This window comes from Lipophrys pholis, assembly GCF_963383615.2.
Source record: "Lipophrys pholis genome assembly, contig: SCAFFOLD_126, whole genome shotgun sequence".
NCBI lineage: Eukaryota > Metazoa > Chordata > Actinopteri > Blenniiformes > Blenniidae > Lipophrys > Lipophrys pholis.
Window position 1 is genome coordinate 52935 of NW_028292048.1, and position 20273 is coordinate 73207.

At 49.7% G+C, this 20273-nt stretch overlaps 1 protein-coding gene across 1 annotated transcript; it reads left to right on the forward strand.

Moving 5' to 3' along the window:
- Positions 1 to 567: 567 nt before the first annotated feature.
- Positions 568 to 20209, forward strand: LOC308128240 (diacylglycerol kinase delta-like; the record flags this gene model as incomplete). Its single annotated transcript, XM_080493947.1, is given in 15 exon segments — positions 568 to 807; positions 1881 to 1991; positions 2304 to 2384; positions 2705 to 2809; positions 11164 to 11296; positions 12698 to 12804; positions 16025 to 16150; positions 16282 to 16384; positions 16551 to 16713; positions 18888 to 18996; positions 19224 to 19343; positions 19345 to 19364; positions 19683 to 19764; positions 19866 to 19960; positions 20110 to 20209. Coding segments are annotated over 15 exon segments (1587 nt in total), but the record flags the coding sequence as incomplete, so codon positions are not given.
- Positions 20210 to 20273: the final 64 nt, after the last annotated feature.

Sequence of the window (20273 nt, forward strand, 5' to 3'; positions counted from 1 at the left end):
AAGCTGAGGGGAGAAGAGTGATTAAGAAAGAAATACTGAAAAGGTGGCAAGAGTACTGGGAATGTCAGGAAACAGGTGGAAAGCTTTCTACTATCCAGAAGCAGGATGGGGAGGGCAGAAGGACAGGAAGGAACCAGAAGGAAGAGACAGTAAAGACACCATGAAGGATGGGACAGACTGGATTAACTGGGACACTTAATAAGACAGGAAGACATAAAGGTGGGAAATGTGAACAGTGTGGGATGTTTGAGTCGGGACAGCGTGTCACGGTGGAATGGAAGAATTAGGAGGAGGAGAGAAGAGCATTAAAGGAAGCAGCTCAGTTTAATTAATATACTTAGAGCAGAAGAGAATGAGGTAGTGAGGAGTATATTTAGGTTTCTGCAGAGAACTAAATCAATAGGAAGGATTTAGGATGAACTGAAGACAGTCACTGCCTGAGCTCGTTCCTACTCCAGCCCAGGAGGGGGCGGTAATGCTCCTTTAAGGAGGCAGCAAACTGCCATAAAACATAACAGAAGAAGAAGAAGAAGAAGAAGAAGAAGAAGAAGAAGAAGAAGAAGAAGAAGAAGAAGAAGCAGAAGCAGAAGCAGCAGCAGCAGTGCTCCGCTCGGCCGCTGGGGGTCGCTGCTGGCCGCTGGGGGTCGCAGTCCTCCCCGGGGGTCTAGTGGCAGGATGGCGGAGGCAGAGGGACCAGAATCCTCCCGGGTCCCGGACGAGTCGTCGGACAGCGAGCCGGAGCAGGACCCCGGAACCCCGCAGAAACTCATCCGGAAAGTGTCCACGTCGGGCCAGATCCGAAGCAAGGTAGGCCCGGTCCGGGGTCCGGGGTCCGGGGTCCGGGGTCCGGGGTCCGGGGTCCGGGGTCCGGGGTCCGTCCCCGGAGCGTCCTGCCTGGTGCCGCTGGACACGGCGGTTATGTTCCAGCTGCTGTTCTCAGGATGTTTCCTCTCGTCTTCTGGAGGACACGGTCCAGTCAGTAATGGACATGTAGTGGAACCAACCTGCAGCTGATCCACTGACGGCTTCCATGTCCAATAAAGTCTTTATATCATTAGTATTAGTATTAGTATTATTAGTATTACTACACATACGTGGTAGAGTTCAGTACATTTTCACATTATGGCTGTAAATCCTGATAAAAGTCGCTCCCGGGGACGGGAGTCACCGGTACTCAGCTACCGGGCTCCCCGGAGGCCCGGTACCGTTACTCAGCTACCGGGCTCCCCGGAGGCCCGGTACCGTTACTCAGCTACTGGGCTCCCCGGAGGCCCGGTACCGTTACTCAGCTACTGGGCCCCCTGGAGGCCCGATACCGTTACTCAGCTACCAGACTCCCCGGAGGCCCGGTACCGTTACTCAGCTAACAGGCCCAGTACCGTTACTCAGCTACCGGGCTCCCCGGAGGCCCGCCTGGACTCACCGCCGTTTCTCACGACACCCGCCCGGTAAAGGTGCGCCTCTGCCCGGCGTGGCAGCAGACGACTGGCCGGGGGAGAGAGCCAGAGCCGGCACAAACGTCCCGGTCCCGGTCCGGAAGAACCGTAGCGCACCGGGACCGGGGAAGTAGAAGCCCGGCGTGAGAGCAGTGTAAATCAAAGAAGATAAAATCAAAATGAAACATTTTTTAAGATAAAAAAAACACAAGACTAAGTGCAGTTGTTTCCCACGCTCCCGCAGGGTCCCTGAACGCACCAGAGGCGTTTGTGTCACAAGACGTTTGTGGGAAACCGCAACTTCTATTTCAGGCTGCAGACTTCACCAAACAAACAAAACACCAAACACGTCTGTGTCCTTGTCTGTACCTGTCTGTCTACTTGTCTCTCTGACTGTCTAACGGTACCTGTCTCCCTGCCTGACTGTCCCTGTCTGTGTCTCAGACGGTGTTGAAGGAGGGGAACCTGCAGAAACAGACCAACTCATTCCAGCGCTGGAAGAGACGATACTTCAAACTGAGAGGACGGACGCTTTACTACGCTCAGACCGCCAAGGTGAGGACTAGGTCTGCAGGTGTGCAGGTCTGCAGGTGTACCTCTCCAGGTGTGTACTTGTGTGTCTCTGTTCTAGTTAACCAGAACCAGAAGCACCGGAACAAGAACCAACAGAACCAGAATCACCAGGACTAATATCAGTTTTATCACTTCAATATGAATAACAACTGTTTCCATCATCACCAGTGCTATGTGTGTGTGTGTGTGTGTGTGTGTGTGTGTGTGTGTGTGTGTGTGTGTGTGTGTGTGTGTGTGTGTGTGTGTGTGTGTGTGTGTGTGTGTGTGTGTGTGTGTGTGTGTGTGTGTGTACAGTCGATCATCTTTGATGAAGTGGACCTGACAGACGCCAGCGTTGCTGAATCGAGCCCCAAGAACGTCAACAACAGTTTCACAGTGAGTCCCAACATCAACCGGTGGTCTAGTCTATAGGTCTACATCTATAGGTCTACATCTATAGGTCTACATCTATAGGTCTACATCTATAGGTCTACATCTATAGGTCTACATCTATAGGTCTACATCTGAAGATGTATATTGCATCTGTAGATCTACACCTGAAAAAATACAAAGTGAGATCTACTGCTGTTGATCTACTTGTAGAGCTACACCTGTAGGTCTACATCTATACGTCTACAATTTAGGTCTATATCTATAGGTCTATATCTACAGACTAACCTAGTTGACCTAGTTAACCTGGTTACCTTCTGTTCCAGGTCATCACTCCCTGCAGGCGTCTCATTCTGTGTGCAGACAACAGGAAGGACATGGAGGAGTGGATGGCAGCGCTGCGCAGCGTCCAGAACCGACCCAACTTTGAGGTACCAGAACCAGACCCACCAGAACTATTGGCACTTTTCCACCAGTCCCTACTCTACTCTACCCCTGTCTAGTTCAACTAATCCTCCTGATCTGATGCGGAGCCGACATCCTCTGGATATCAGCTCAAATAATAAATAGTTTATATTTTTATATATTTATTAATAATAGTACAAAATGTGGATTGTTACTCTGGTGCTTCACTGTCCGGTGTTTTGGTTTCACTGGTGCCCCTGTTAACTGGTGCCTTCTGCCAGCAGCAGCAGCTGATGTTTAGATAAGACAAAGAAACGCTACGATACTTTAAACTTGAACAGAAATGTGGTTAAACGACGTTCTCCAGGACAGCTACGGGTTCTGGTCGGGTTCTTAACATCTGCTGTGAAAGAAGACGCTGGAGGAAGAAGGTCACCAGTTAACAGGGGAACCAGTTAATCCAGAACACCGTGGCTGGGAGACCTCCTGGTCCTGGTAGCGTGTCGCTCCGTGGAGCTCCTGGATCCTCTGGTCGCCTCCAGACAGAGAACCGTCTGCAGCTCCTCGCTGCTCCTCTGGCTGAGTTCTGAGTCTCTCTGGTTCTGATCAGTTTAAAAATGGCGGCTGAACGAGACGACCGCTGACTCGTCTGTGTCGTGACGCGCCGGCCAATCGGAGGCTACCCTCTGCTGACATCATGGCCGTTCTCCAGTACCCATACTGTCTATACTTGTGCTCTCGTGTACTCGTGAAACGTCATCAGTGGGAGACCAAGTACTGTCCCAATTCTTAGACCGTTTCTCACCGAGTACACATGGAATACCCAGATGTGTTCTGGCTCCGCCCACTTTTTCGAGGATGCATCGACACGGACCTGTGCAGGCTTGGGAAGCCAATTTACCCAGAATGCATTTGGCAGTTTTAAGAGTATTTTAGGCCAGAATATAGTAGTTTAAAATGTTGTTATGAGGTTGATATTTCAGAACATTTGTTCTGAGGTTTTCAGACACTGGTTCTACTGATGGTTCTACTAGAGGTTCTATTGGTTCTACTGGAGGTTCTACTGGTTCAATGGGAGGTTCTACTGGAGGTTCTATTGGTTCTACTGGAGGTTCTATTGGTTCAACGGGAGGTTCTACTGGAGGTTCTACTGGAAGTTCTATTGGTTCTACTGGAGGTTCTACTGGTTCAACGGGAGGTTCTATTGGTTCTACTGGAGGTTCTACTGGAGGTTCTACTGGTTCAACGGGAGGTTCTACTGGAGGTTCTATTGGTTCTACTGGAAGTTCTATTGGTTCTACTGGAGGTTCTACTGGTTCAACGGGAGGTTCTACTGGAGGTTCTATTGGTTCTACTGGAGGTTCTGGTTCAACGGGAGGTTCTACTGGAGGTTCTATTGGTTCTACTGGAGGTTCTACTGGTTCAACGTGAGGTTCTACTGGAGGTTCTATTGGTTCTACTGGTGGTTCTACTGGAGGATGCTGTGGATTCAAACTAGCACCATGCAGTATTGTAATCCAGGACTCCTGAGGAACCTAACGCCTGGTCCAGTGGAGAAGAGGAACTCCTCCAGATGAGGAGTGAGGATTGTTCTTGATGTTTGAATTATTACTGTATATATTTTATTCATACAGTTAATAACTGACTGAACTGGTAGTGTGTCATTCTTTTTGTTCTATGTTCTCCTCATAGACCTCATAATTGTTGAAATTCCACCGAGACAATTTCTCCTTTAAAGCAACTTTACATTGTTTATCAAATAACACAGAACAATGTTCAGTTCTATGTTTTACAGTCATAAACAATCATTTACAGTCTGATGGTGAAATTAGTCAAAACAAAGAACAGAGAACAGAGTTCCAGAAGATGAAGAACATGTTTACATCTCTGTCTATATCCATCTATCTCCTTATAGTTACACATGACTGGAGAACATGACCAGAGAACATGACTGGAGAGCATGACCAGAGAACATGACTAGAGAACATGACCGGAGAACATGACCAGAGAACATGACCAGAGAACATGACTGGAGAGCATGACCAGAGAACATGACTAGAGAGCATGACCAGAGAACATGACTAGAGAACATGACCAGAGAACATGACTGGAGAGCATGACCAGAGAACATGACTAGAGAGCATGACCAGAGAACATGACTAGAGAACATGACCAGAGAACATGACCAGAGAACATGACTGGAGAGCATGACCAGAGAACATGACCAGAGAACATGACCAGAGAACATGACTGGAGAGCATGACCAGAGAACATGACTGGAGAACATGACCAGAGAACATGACTAGAGAGCATGACCAGAGAACATGACTAGAGAACATGACCAGAGAACATGACTGGAGAGCATGACCAGAGAACATGACTAGAGAGCATGACCAGAGAACATGACTAGAGAACATGACCAGAGAACATGACCAGAGAACATGACTGGAGAGCATGACCAGAGAACATGACCAGAGAACATGACCAGAGAACATGACTGGAGAGCATGACCAGAGAACATGACTGGAGAACATGACCAGAGAACATGACCAGAGAACATGACTGGAGAGCATGACCAGAGAACATGACTAGAGAACATGACTGGAGAGCATGACTGGGGTACATGACTGGAGAGCATGACTAGAGAACATGACTGGAGAGCATGACTAGAGAACATGACTAGAGAACATGACCAGAGAACATGACTGGAGAACATGACTAGAGAGCATGACTGGGGTACATGACTGGAGAGCATGACTAGAGAACATGACTGGAGAGCTTGACTGGAGAGCATGACTAGAGAACATGACTGGGGTGCATGACTAGAGAACATGACTGGGGTACATGACTAGAGAACATGACTGGAGAACATGACTGGGGTACATGACTGGAGAGCATGACTAGAGAACATGACTGGGGTACATGACTAGAGAACATGATCAGAGAACATGACTTGAGAAAATGACTAGGGAACATGACTGGAGAGCATGACTAGAGAACATGACTGGAGAGCATGACTGGAGAGCATGACTAGAGAACATGACTAGAGAACATGACCAGAGAACATGACTGGAGAACATGACTAGAGAGCATGACTGGGGTACATGACTGGAGAGCATGACTAGAGAACATGACTGGAGAGCTTGACTGGAGAGCATGACTAGAGAACATGACTAGAGAACATGAGAAGTGAACATGACCAGAGAACATGACTAGAGAGCATGATTAGAGAACATGACTGGGGTACATGACTAGAGAACATGACCAGAGAACATGACTTGAGAAAATGACTAGGAAACATGACTAGAGAACATCACTAGAGAACATGACTGGGGAACATGGCTAGAGAACATGACGAGAGAACATGACTAGGGAACATGACTACGGAACATGTCTAAGGAACATGATGAGAGAACATGACTAAGTAACATGGCTAGAGAACATGACTTGGGAACATGAGTAGAGAACATGGCTCAGGAACATGACTAGAGAACATGACTATGGAACACGACTACGGAACATGACTAGTGAACATGACTAGAGAATATGACAAGGGAACATGACAAGGGAACATGATTAGAGAACATGACTAGAGAACATACTAGCGAACATGACTCGAGAACATGACTAGAGAACATGACTAGGGAACATGACTAGGGAACATGACCACATGAGGAGAGCTTCCTGTCTAGATGTGGTTCTCCTCCCTGAGGTCTGCAGGTCGTTCTTCAGGAGCAGGTAGCTGGACAGTGAGTCTCGCTCCCTCATCACTTCCTGCCAGGTCCCTCTGGACGTCCTCACTGTCACCTGGTCGTCTCCATCATCCCTGGACCTTCCTCCCCCTCCAAGGACATTCTTCATCCTCCTACCTGGACCTTCCTCCTCCTGCCTGGACATTCTTCATCCTCCTACCTGGACCTTCCTCCTCCTCCAAGGACATTCTTCATGCTCCTACCTGGACCTTCCTCCTCTTCCTACCTTCCTCCTCCTCCCCCCTGGACCTTCCTTATCCTCCTACCTGGACCTTCCTCCTCTTCCTACCTTCCTCCTCCTCCCCACTGGACCTTCCTCATCCTCCCTGGACCTTCCTCCCCCTCATCCTCCATGGACCTTCCTACTCCTTCCTGGACCTTTCTCATCCTCCTACCTGGACCTTCCTCCTCTTCCTACCTTCCTCCTCCTCCCCCCTGGACCTTCCTCATCCTCCTACCTGGACCTTCCTCCTCTTCCTACCTTCCTCCTCCTCCCCCCTGGACCTTCCTTATCCTCCTACCTGGACCTTCCTCCTCTTCCTACCTTCCTCCTCCTCCCCCCTGGACCTTCCTTATCCTCCTACCTGGACCTTCCTCCTCTTCCTACCTTCCTCCTCCTCCCCACTGGACCTTCCTCATGCTCCTCCCTGGACCGTCCTCCTCCTTCCTGGACCTTTCTCATGCTCCTACCTGGAACTTCCTCCTCCCCCCTGGACCTTCCTCCCCCTCCATGGATCTTCCTCCTTCTCCACCCTGGACCTTCCTCCTCCTTCATGGACTTTCCTCTTCCTCACCCCTGGACTTTCCACCTCCACCTCCCGTACCTGGTAGATACAGTTTTTCCTCCATCACCCAGCAGAAAGTACCTGGTGAATACAGTACCTGGTGAATACAGTACCTGGTGGATACAGTACTTCCTCATCACCCAGCAGAAAGTACCTGGTAGATACAGTATTTCCTCCATCACCCAGCAGAAAGTACCTGGTAGGCACAGTACCCAGCTTGTACCAGTACCTGCTGGTACATGGAGATCCCCAGTTGCCAATGTACACATCAATAAACCTCATGTATTATAGAGTGTTTTTTAACGACAGGTAGATGCAGGAAAAAGCTTCATCTGGTGTGTGATGACATGTCGGTCTTTATCAGGTGACCGGCCAGATGAAGGTCTGAGGAAGACTACAGATGCTCCTGAAACATGTCAGCAAGGTAGAATCTTCCCTGCATCTACTGTACCTGTGGTTACAAACCAGTCTGGAATATACATGTTTAGAAGGACAAAATGAACCATTCCACTTTCAATAAACCTCCTTTGGTTTGACAAATAACTCCTCTATGATAGAGGGGAACAGTTGGTTGTTTAGGGAACAGATGTGTTGTGGCTCTGCAGGAGGATTTACAATGTGACACCATCAACAGCCCCAGCAGGAGGAAGAATTAGAAGGTGACACCATCAGCAGTCCCAGCAGGAGGAAGAATTAGAAGGTGACACCATCAGCAGTCCCAGCAGGAGGAAGAATTAGAACGTGACACCATCAACCAGCAGTACAGCAGAATACCCGATGACCAGCAGGAGGAAGAATTAGAACGTGACACCATCAACAGTCCCAGCAGGAGGAAGAATTAGAACGTGACACCATCAACAGCCCCAGCAGGAGGAAGAATTAGAAGGTGACACCATCAGCAGTCCCAGCAGGAGGAAGAATTAGAACGTGACACCATCAACCAGCAGTACAGCAGAATACCCGATGACCAGCAGGAGGAAGAATTAGAACGTGACACCATCAACAGTCCCAGCAGGAGGAAGAATTAGAACGTGACACCATCAACAGCCCCAGCAGGAGGAAGAATTAGAAGGTGACACCATCAGCAGTCCCAGCAGGAGGAAGAATTAGAACGTGACACCATCAACCAGCAGTACAGCAGAATACCCGATGACCAGCAGGAGGAAGAATTAGAACGTGACACCATCAACAGTCCCAGCAGGAGGAAGAATTAGAACGTGACACCATCAACAGCCCCAGCAGGAGGAAGAATTAGAACGTGACACCATCAACAGCCCCAGCAGGAGGAAGAATTTGAAGGTGACACCATCAAAAGCACCAGCAGGAGGAGGAATTAGAAGGTGACACCATCAACCAGCAGTACAGCAGAATACCTGATGACCAGCAGGAGGAAGAATTAGAACGTGACACCATCAACAGTCCCAGCAGGAGGAAGAATTAGAACGTGACACCATCAACCAGCAGTACAGCAGAATACCTGATGACCAGCAGGAGGAAGAATTAGAACGTGACACCATCAACAGTCCCAGCAGGAGGAAGAATTAGAACGTGACACCATCAACAGTCCCAGCAGGAGGAAGAATTAGTAGGTGACACCATCAACGGCCCCAGCAGGAGGAAGAATTAGAAGGTGACACCATCAACCAGCAGTACAGCAGAATACCTGATGACCAGCAGGAGGAAGAATTAGAAGGTGACACCGTCAACCAGCAGTACAGCAGAATACCTGATGACCAGCAGGAGGAAGAATTAGAAGGTGACACCATCAACCAGCAGTACAGCAGAATACCTGATGACCAGCAGGAGGAAGAATTAGAAGGTGACACCGTCAACCAGCAGTACAGCAGAATACCTGATGACCAGCAGGAGGAAGAATTAGAAGGTGACACCGTCAACCAGCAGTACAGCAGAATACCTGATGACCAGCAGGAGGAAGAATTAGAAGGTGACACCATCAACCAGCAGTACAGCAGAATACCTGATGACCAGCAGGAGGAAGAATTAGAAGGTGACACCGTCAACCAGCAGTACAGCAGAATACCTGATGACCAGCAGGAGGAAGAATTAGAAGGTGACACCATCAACCAGCAGTACAGCAGAATACCTGATGACCAGCAGGAGGAAACCCTGAAGCTGGAGTCACGACACCTCCAGGAGAGAAAGGTTCCAGGGTAGGAACATTATTGACCTGTGTATCACTGCAGGGGTTCCTGGGAAATAAAAGAAAGAACTTTAGAACTTTTAAAATAATTAAAGTAATATTTCTATGTACATAATGTTTGTAACTTGTATTTATACTGTTGTAGGTTCTGCTGAAGTTTATTAAATAAGTTTCCTTTATCTTCTGCTTGATATCTTTCTTTGCTCGATAGTGTAAGCTATGTGTGTATTTATGTATTTACTCTCACACAGTGTAAGCTATGTGTGTATTTATGTATTTACTCTCACACAGTGTAAGCTATGTGTGTATTTATGTATTTACTCTCACACAGTATAAGCCATGTGTGTATTTATGTATTTACTCTCACACAGTATAAGCTATGTGTGTATTTATGTATTTACTCTCCCACAGTATAAGCTATGTGTGTATTTATGTATTTACTCTCACACAGTGTAAGCTATGTGTGTATTTATGTATTTACTCTCCCACAGTATAAGCTATGTGTGTATTTATGAATTTACTCTCACACAGTATAAGCTATGTGTGTATTTATGTATTTACTCTCCCACAGTATAAACTATGTGTGTATTTATGAATTTACTCTCACACAGTATAAGCTATGTGTGTATTTATGTATTTACTCTCACACAGTATAAGCCATGTGTGTATTTATGTATTTACTAAGGAGAAATGATTAGAGGTAATGATGGGAGTACTTCACTGTAGGATGTATATTAGACCAATGTAATAGAGTACATATTAATGACATGAGCAGCAGGTATGTAAAAAGCAGGTTAATTATTTAATAAACATCAGGGATCTTCAGTAAAACAGTAAAATACTAGTTTGTAGTAGAACATTTCTCATCAGCTGCTTTTATTGTTCAAGGAGAGGAAGAGTAAAATAAAGGCTTATAGGAGGTAGAAGTAATAGTAACACTGTACTGTACACAACTGTACACTGTACTTTATACAGTACTGTACATTGTACTATACACAGTACAATACACTGTAATATACACAGCATGTATGTGACAGAAAATGTACTATTTTACAAAAATGTTCTGAAGTTTAATCTTCATATAAAATATCAGAACAAATCACCTTCCTGCTGAGGCAGAGGAAACAGGTTCTTCCTCCTCCTCCTCCTCCTCCTCCTCCTCTTCCTCCTCCTCTTCCTCCTCCTCCTCCTCCTCCTTCTCCTCCTCCTCCTCCTCTTCCTCCTCCTCTTCCTCCTTCTCCTCCTCCTCCACCTCTCCCTCCTCCTTCTCCTCTTCCTCCTCCTCCTCCTCCTCCTCTTCCTCTTCCTCCTCCTCTTCCTCTTCCTCCTCCTCTTCCTCCTCCACCTCTCCCTCCTCCTCCTCCTCCTCCACCACGTCATTAGAACATGATCATGTTCCAATTCTTCATTAATGTCGATGTGTCCTCGTAAATTTGCATATCCTACTGGAACAAGGTATATAAAGTACTATAAAAGTACTATAAAAGTACTATAAAAGTACGTAGTGGAAAAGAGTCAATAGCGAGTCGAGTCGGGCTGAGTGGAAAAGCACCCCAACTGAACCATCAGAACCAGAACCATCACATCTGTGTGTGTGTGTGTGTGTGTGTGTGTGTGTGTGTGTGTGTGTGTGTGTGTGTGTGTGTGTGTGTGTGTGTGTGTGTGTGTGTGTGTGTGTGTAGTCCCCTCACTTCAGCATGGATCACTTCAGCGGGATGCACAACTGGTTCTCTTGTTCTCACGCCAGACCGACGTACTGCAACGTGTGTCGAGAGGCTCTAGGGGGCGTGACGAGCCACGGGCTGTCCTGTGAAGGTACACAACTACTACACACTGCTGCACAACTACTACACACTGCTACACACTGCTACACACTGCTATACAACTACTACACACTACTACACAACTACTACACACTGCTACACAACTACTACACACTGCTACACACTGCTATACAACTACTACACACTGCTGCACAACTACTACACACTACTACACAACTACTACACACTGCTGCACAACTACTACACACTGCTGCACACTGCTATACAACTACTACACACTGCTGCACAACTACTACACACTGCTGCACAACTACTACACACTGCTACACACTGCTATACAACTACTACACACTGCTGCACAACTACTACACACTGCTGCACAACTACTACACACTGCTATACAACTACTACACACTACTACACAACTACTACACACTGCTACACAACTACTACACACTGCTATACAACTACTACACACTGCTACACAACACTACACACTGCTATACAACTACTACACACTGCTGCACAACTACTACACACTGCTACACAACACTACACACTGCTATACAACTACTACACACTGCTACACAACACTACACACTGCTATACAACTACTACACACTGCTGCACAACTACTACACACTGCTATACAACTACACACTGCTGCACAACTACTACACACTGCTGCACAACTACTACACACTGCTACACAACACTACACACTGCTATACAACTACTACACACTGCTACACAACACTACACACTGCTATACAACTACTACACACTGCTGCACAACTACTACACACTGCTACACAACTACTACACACTGCTATACAACTACACACTGCTGCACAACTACTACACACTGCTGCACAACTACTACACACTGCTGCACAACACTACACACTGCTATACAACTACTACACACTGCTATACAACTACACACTGCTGCACAACTACTACACACTGCTACACAACACTACACACTGCTATACAACTACTACACACTGCTGCACAACACTACACACTGCTATACAACTACTACACACTGCTGCACAACTACTACACACTGCTACACAACACTACACACTGCTATACAACTACTACACACTGCTATACAACTACACACTGCTGCACAACTACTACACACTGCTGCACAACTACTACACACTGCCGCACAACACTACACACTGCTACACAACACCACACTGCGGCACAACTACTACACACTGCGGCACAACTACTACACACTGCTACACACTAAACTACACACTGCTGCACACTACAGAGATACAGAGCACAAAAACCCTGCAGACAACATGTAATCTACAGAGACAAATAAACAGTGTGTGTGTGTGTGTGTGTGTGTGTGTGTGTGTGTGTGTGTGTGTGTGTGTGTGTGTGTGTGTGTGTGTGTGTGTGTGTTTTGCAGTGTGTAAGTTCAAGGCTCACAAACGTTGTGCAGTCCGAGCGACCAACAACTGTAAGTGGACGACTTTGTCTTCTATTGGGAAGGACATCATGGAGGACGAGGACGGGGTGAGGAACACACGGTCTCTCCTGACCTCTGACCTGACCCCTGACCTCTGACATGTCACCTGGCCTCTGACCTGACTTCTGACATGTCACCTGACCTCTGACCTGACCCCTGACATGTCACCTGACCCCCGACGTGTCACCTGACCCCTGACATGTCACCTGACCCCTGACGTGTCACCTGACCCCTGACATGTTACCTGATCCCGAATGTCACCTGACCCCTGACGTTTCACCTGACCTCCGACGTGTCACCTGATCCCGAATATGTCACCTGACCCCTGACGTGTCACCTGACCCTGAATATGTCACCTGACCTCTGACATGTCACCTGACTTCCAACATGTCACCTGACCTCCGACATGTCACCTGACCCCTGATATGTCACCTGACCTCTGACATGTCACCTGACCCCTGATATGTCACCTGACCTCTGACATGTCACCTGACCCCTGACATGTCACCTGACGTCTGACCTCACCTCTGACATGTCACTTGAACCCTGACATGTTACCTGACGTCGAACCTCACCTCTGATATGGCACCTGACCTCCGACTTGACCTCTGACATGTCACTTGACCCCTGACGTGTCACCTGACCCCTGACATGTCACCTGACCTCTGACATGTCACCTGACCACTGACATGTCACTTGACCCCTGACGTGTCACCTGACCCCTGACATGTCACCTGACCTCTGACATGTCACCTGACCCCGAATATGTCACCTGACCCCTGACGTGTCACCTGACCCCTGACATGTCACCTGACCCCTGACATGTCACCTGACCTCTGACATGTCACCTGACCCCTGACGTGTTACCTGATCCCGAATGTCACCTGACCCCTGACGTTTCACCTGACCTCCGACGTGTCACCTGATCCCGAATATGTCACCTGACCCCTGACGTGTCACCTGACCCTGAATATGTCACCTGACCTCTGACATGTCACCTGACTTCCAACATGTCACCTGACCCCTGACATGTCACCTGACCCCGAATATGTCACCTGACCTCCGACATTTCACCTGACCCCTGACGTGTCACCTGACCCCGAATATGTCACCTGACCCCCGACGTGTCACCTGACCCCTGACATGTCACCTGACCCCTGACATGTCACCTGACCCCTGACATGTCACCTGACCTCTGACATGTCACCTGACCCCTGACGTGTTACCTGATCCCGAATGTCACCTGACCCCTGACGTTTCACCTGACCTCCAACGTGTCACCTGATCCCGAATATGTCACCTGACCCCTGACGTGTCACCTGACCCTGAATATGTCACCTGACCTCTGACATGTCACCTGACTTCCAACATGTCACCTGACCTCCGACATGTCACCTGATCCCGAATATGTCACCTGACCCCTGACGTGTCACCTGACCCTGAATATGTCACCTGACCTCTGACATGTCACCTGACTTCCAACATGTCACCTGACCTCCGACATGTCACCTGACCCGATATGTCACCTGACCTCTGACATGTCACCTGACCTCTGACCTGACCTTTGACATGTCACCTGACCCCTGACATGTCACCTGACGTCTGACCTCACCTCTGACATGTCACTTGAACCCTGACATGTTACCTGACGTCGAACCTCACCTCTGATATGTCACCTGACCCCTGATATGGCACCTGACCTCCGACTTGACCTCTGACATGTCACTTGACCCCTGACGTGTCACCTGACCCCTGACATGTCACCTGACCTCTGACATGTCACCTGACCACTGACATGTCACTTGACCCCTGACGTGTCACCTGACCCCTGACATGTCACCTGACCTCTGACATGTCACCTGACCACTGACATGTCACCTGACCTCCGACATGTCACCTGACCCCTGACATGTCACCTGACCATTGACATGTCACCTGACCCCTGATGTTTCACCTGACCCCGAATATGTCACCTGACCTGACCACTGACATGTCACCTGACCCCTGACATGTCACCTGACCTCTGACATGTCACCTGACCACTGACATGTCACCTGACCTCCGACATGTCACCTGACCCCTGACATGTCACCTGACCATTGACATGTCACCTGACCCCTGATGTTTCACCTGACCCCGAATATGTCACCTGACCTGACCCCTGACATGTCACCTGACCCCGAATATGTCACCTGACCTCTGACATGTCACCTGACTTCCGACGTGTCACATGACCCCTGATGTTTCACCTGGCCCCGAATATGTCACCTGACCTGACCACTGACATGTCACCTGACCTGACCCCTGACATGTCACCTGACCCCTGACATGTCACCTGACCCCGAATATGTCACCTGACCTCCGACATTTCACCTGACCCCTGACGTGTCACCTGACCCCAAATATGTCACCTGACCTCCGACATTTCACCTGACCCCTGATGTGTCACCTGACCCCTGACATGTCACCTGACCTCTGACGTGTCACCTGACCTCCGACATGTCACCTGACCTCCGACATGTCACCTGACACCTGACATGTCACCTGACCCCTGATGTGTCACCTGACCCCGAATATGTCACCTGACCTGACCACTGACATGTCACCTGACCCCGAATATGTCACCTGACCTCTGACATGTCACCTGACTTCCGACATGTCACCTGACTTCCGACGTGTCACATGACCCCTGACGTGTCACCTGACCTCTGACATGTCACCTGACTTCCGACATGTCACCTGACTTCCGACGTGTCACATGACCCCTGACTTGTCACCTGACCCCTGACATGTCACCTGACGTCTGACATGTCACCTGACCCCTGACGTGTCACCTGACCCGAATATGTCACCTGACCTCCGACATGTCACCTGACCCCTGACATGTCACCTGACCACTGACATGTCACCTGACCTCCGACATGTCACCTGACCTCCGACATGTCACCTGACCCCTGACATGTCACCTGACCACTGATGTGTCACCTGACCCGAATATGTCACCTGACCTCCGACATGTCACCTGACCCCTGACATGTCACCTGACCACTGACATGTCACCTGACCTCCGACATGTCACCTGACCTCCGACATGTCACCTGACCCCTGACATGTCACCTGAACACTGATGTGTCACCTGACCTCCGACATGTCACCTGACCCCTGACATGTCACCTGACCTCCGACATGTCACCTGACCCCTGACATGTCACCTGACCACTGACGTGTCACCTGACCTCCGACATGTCACCTGACCCCTGTCCCCAGGTGTCCATGCCTCACCAGTGGCTGGAGGGGAACCTGCCGGTGTCGGCTAAGTGTTTGGTGTGTGATCGGACGTGCGGCAGCGTTCTGCGCCTGCAGGACTGGAGGTGCCTGTGGTGCAAAGCCATGGTGAGACGGGCGTCTGGTTGGGTGTCCCTCTGGTCTGATTAGGTGTCCCTCGGTCTGATTGGGTGTCCCCTTGTTTTGACTGGGTGTCATTGTGTCCCTCTGGTCTGATTGGTTGTCCCTCTGGTCTGCAGGTGCACTCGGCCTGTAAGGAGCAGCTGTCCTCCAGGTGTCCTCTGGGACAGTGCAAAGTGTCCGTCATCCCACCCACCGCCCTGAACAGCATCGACTCCGATGGTGAGGCGCTGGCAGCTGATTGGTCCTCTGGCTGTCTGCACTGTCCTCACAGGACACGCTGTGAAGTGGTGAATGAAGTGATGGATGAGGTGATGGATGAAGTGATGGATGAAGTGACGGATGAAGTGATGGATGAAGTGATGGATGAAGTGGTGAATGTCCCCAGGCTTCTGGAAGGCGTCCTGCCCCCCCACCGTCACGTCTCCATTGCTCGTCTTCGTCAACTCGAAGAGCGGCGACAATCAGGGCGTCAAGTTCCTGCGACGCTTCAAACAGCTGCTGAATCCGGCGCAGGTGTTTGACCTGATGAATGGAGGGCCACACCTAGGGTACACACACACACACACACACACACACCTGGGGTATACACACACACACATGCACACACACACCTGGGGTACACACACACACACACACACACACACACACACACACACCTGGGGTATACACACATACACACACACACCTGGGGTATACACACACACACACACCTGGGCTGTACACACACACACATAAACACACACACACACTTTGAGTGTACATGCACACACACACACACACACACACATTCACACCTGGGATGTACACACACAGACACCCACACACACCTGGGATATACACACACACAAACACCCACCTGGGATGTACACACACACACCTGTTCTGTACACACACACCTTGGATGTACACACACACACACACACACCTGGGGTATACACACGCACACCTGGGGTACACACACACACACACCTGCGATGTACACACACGCACACACACACCTGGGGTACACACACACACACTTTGGGTGTACATACACACATACACACACATTCACACTTGGGATGTATACACACACACACACACCTGGGGTACACATACACACACACACACTTTGAGTGTACATACACACACACACATACACAAACACACACACCTGGGATGTACACACACACACACACACACACACCTGGGGTACACACACACACACACACTTTGGGTGTACATATACACACATTCACACTTGGGATGTATACACACACACATACACACACACACATACACCCACACACCTGGGCTGTACACACACACACACATAAACACACCTACACGCACACGCACTTGGGGTGTAAACACACACACACACACACACTTTGGGTGTACATACACACACACACACACCTGGGGTATACACACACATACACACACACACACACACATGGGGTATACACACACACACACACACACTGGGGTATACACACACACACACACACCTGGGCTGTACACACACACACATAAACACACACACACACTTTGAGTGTACATGCACACACACACACATTCACACCTGGGATGTACACACACAGACACACACACACACCTGGGATATACACACACACAGACACACACACACAAACACCCACCTGGGATGTACACACACACACCTGTTCTGTACACACACACCTTGGATGTACACACACACACACACCTGGGGTATACACACGCACACCTGGGTACACACACACACACACCTGCGATGTACACACACGCACACACACACCTGGGGTACACACACACACTTTGGGTGTACATACACACATACACACACATTCACACTTGGGATGAATACACACACACACACACCTGGGGTACACACACACACACTTTGGGTGTACATACACACATACACACACATTCACACTTGGGATGAATACACACACACACACACACCTGGGGTGTACACACACACACACACACACACACCTGGGGTACACATACACACACACACACACTTTGAGTGTACATACACACACACACATACACAAACACACACCTGGGATGTACACACACACACACACACACACACCTGGGGTACACACACACACACACTTTGGGTGTACATACACACACATTCACACTTGGGATGTATACACACACACATACACATACACACACACACATACACACACACACACCTGGGCTGTACACACACACACACACACATAAACACACCTACACGCACACGCACTTGGGGTGTAAACACACACGCACACACAACCTGGGGTACACACACACACACACACACACACTTTGGGTGTACATACACACACACACATTCACACCTGGGATGTACACACACATACACACACACACACACACACCTGGGCTGTACACACACACACATAAACACACGCACACACTTTGAGTGTACATACACACACACTTACACACACACACAAACACACACCTGGGATGTACACACACACACCTGTTCTGTACACACACACACACGCCTGGGATGTACACACACACACACACCTGGGATGTACACACACACACACACCTGAGGTACACACATACACACACACTCACACACACCTTGGATGTACACACACACACCTGGGGGTATATACACACACACACACACACACACACACACACACACACACACCTGAGGTACACACACATACACACACACACACTGTTAATGTCTGTTGCTCTGCAGGTTGCGTCTGTTTCAGAAGTTCGACACCTTCAGGATCCTGGTGTGTGGAGGAGACGGCAGCGTGGGCTGGGTTCTATCTGAGATTGACTGTCTGGGTCTGCACAAGCAGGTCTGCTGCTGCTCTTCATCCTCCTCCTCCTCACCTCCTCCTCCTCCTCCTGATGGAGGAAGAGGAGGAGGTGAGGAGGAGGCTCCCCCTCCTCCTACTGCTCCTCCCCATCCTCCTCCTCCTCCGCCTGCTGCTACTCCTCCGCCTCCTCCTCCTGATGGAGAAGAGGAGGTGAGGAGGAGAAGGAGGAGGCTCCTTCTCCTCCTCACCTCCTCTTCCTCCATCAGTGTCAGCTCGGGGTTCTTCCTCTGGGGACCGGGAATGATCTGGCTCGGGTTCTGGGTTGGGGTTCAGCCTGCGACGACGACACGCAGCTGCCACAGATCCTGGAGAAGCTGGAGAGAGCCCAGCACCAAGATGCTTGACAGGTAAGCCGGGGTGAGATGGGTAGCTGGGGTGAGACAGGTGACGGGGTGAGATGGGTAGCCTGGGTGAGACAGGTGACGGGGTGAGATGGGGTAGCTGGGGTGAGACAGGTGACGGGGTGAGATGGGTAGCTGGGGTGAGACAGGTGATGGGGTGAGATGGGTTGCTGGGGGTGAGACAGGTGACAGGGTGAGATGGGTAGCCAGGGTGAGACAGGTGACGGGGTGAGATGGGTTGCTGGGGTGAGACAGGTGACAGGGTGAGATGGGTAGCTGGGATGAGACAGGTGACAGGTGAGACAGGTCTCTTCTGGTCCTCAGGTGGAGCATCATGGTGTATGAGACCAAGTTCCCCCGTCAGAACTCGACCTCCGTCACTGAGGACTGCAGCGACGACTCAGAGGTAAAGCTTGTCCTTGGACCAGGTGTCTCCTGGACCGGGTGTCTCCTAGACATGGTGTCCCCTGGACCAGAGTGAGCGGCACAGTCTCTCTTCTGATCCAGGTCCAGCAGATTCTGACCTACGAGGACTCGGTGGCGGCGCACCTGACCCAGATCCTGACCTCAGACCAGCACTCGGTCGTCATCTCCTCTGCCAGGTACGAGCCGGTTTCTGGAGTCCTCCTGGGTCCTGACCAGGACTAGTCAGGACCGAACCTGACTGATCCATCATGTGCGATCCTGTTGGGTCCGGCTCTGGGACTAGAACCTGGACCAGGTCCTTGCTGACCTTGTTTGTGCTCGGCAGAGTTCTGTGTGAGACGGTAAAAGACTTTGTGGCTCGAGTTGGAAAAGCTTATGAGAAGAACACCGAGAAGTGGGAGGAGTCTGAAACCATGGCCAGGAAGGTCAGCTGTTTGTGCTCTTTGAGTCATGAGTTGTTTCTGCTGAGTCATGAGTTGTTTCTGCTGA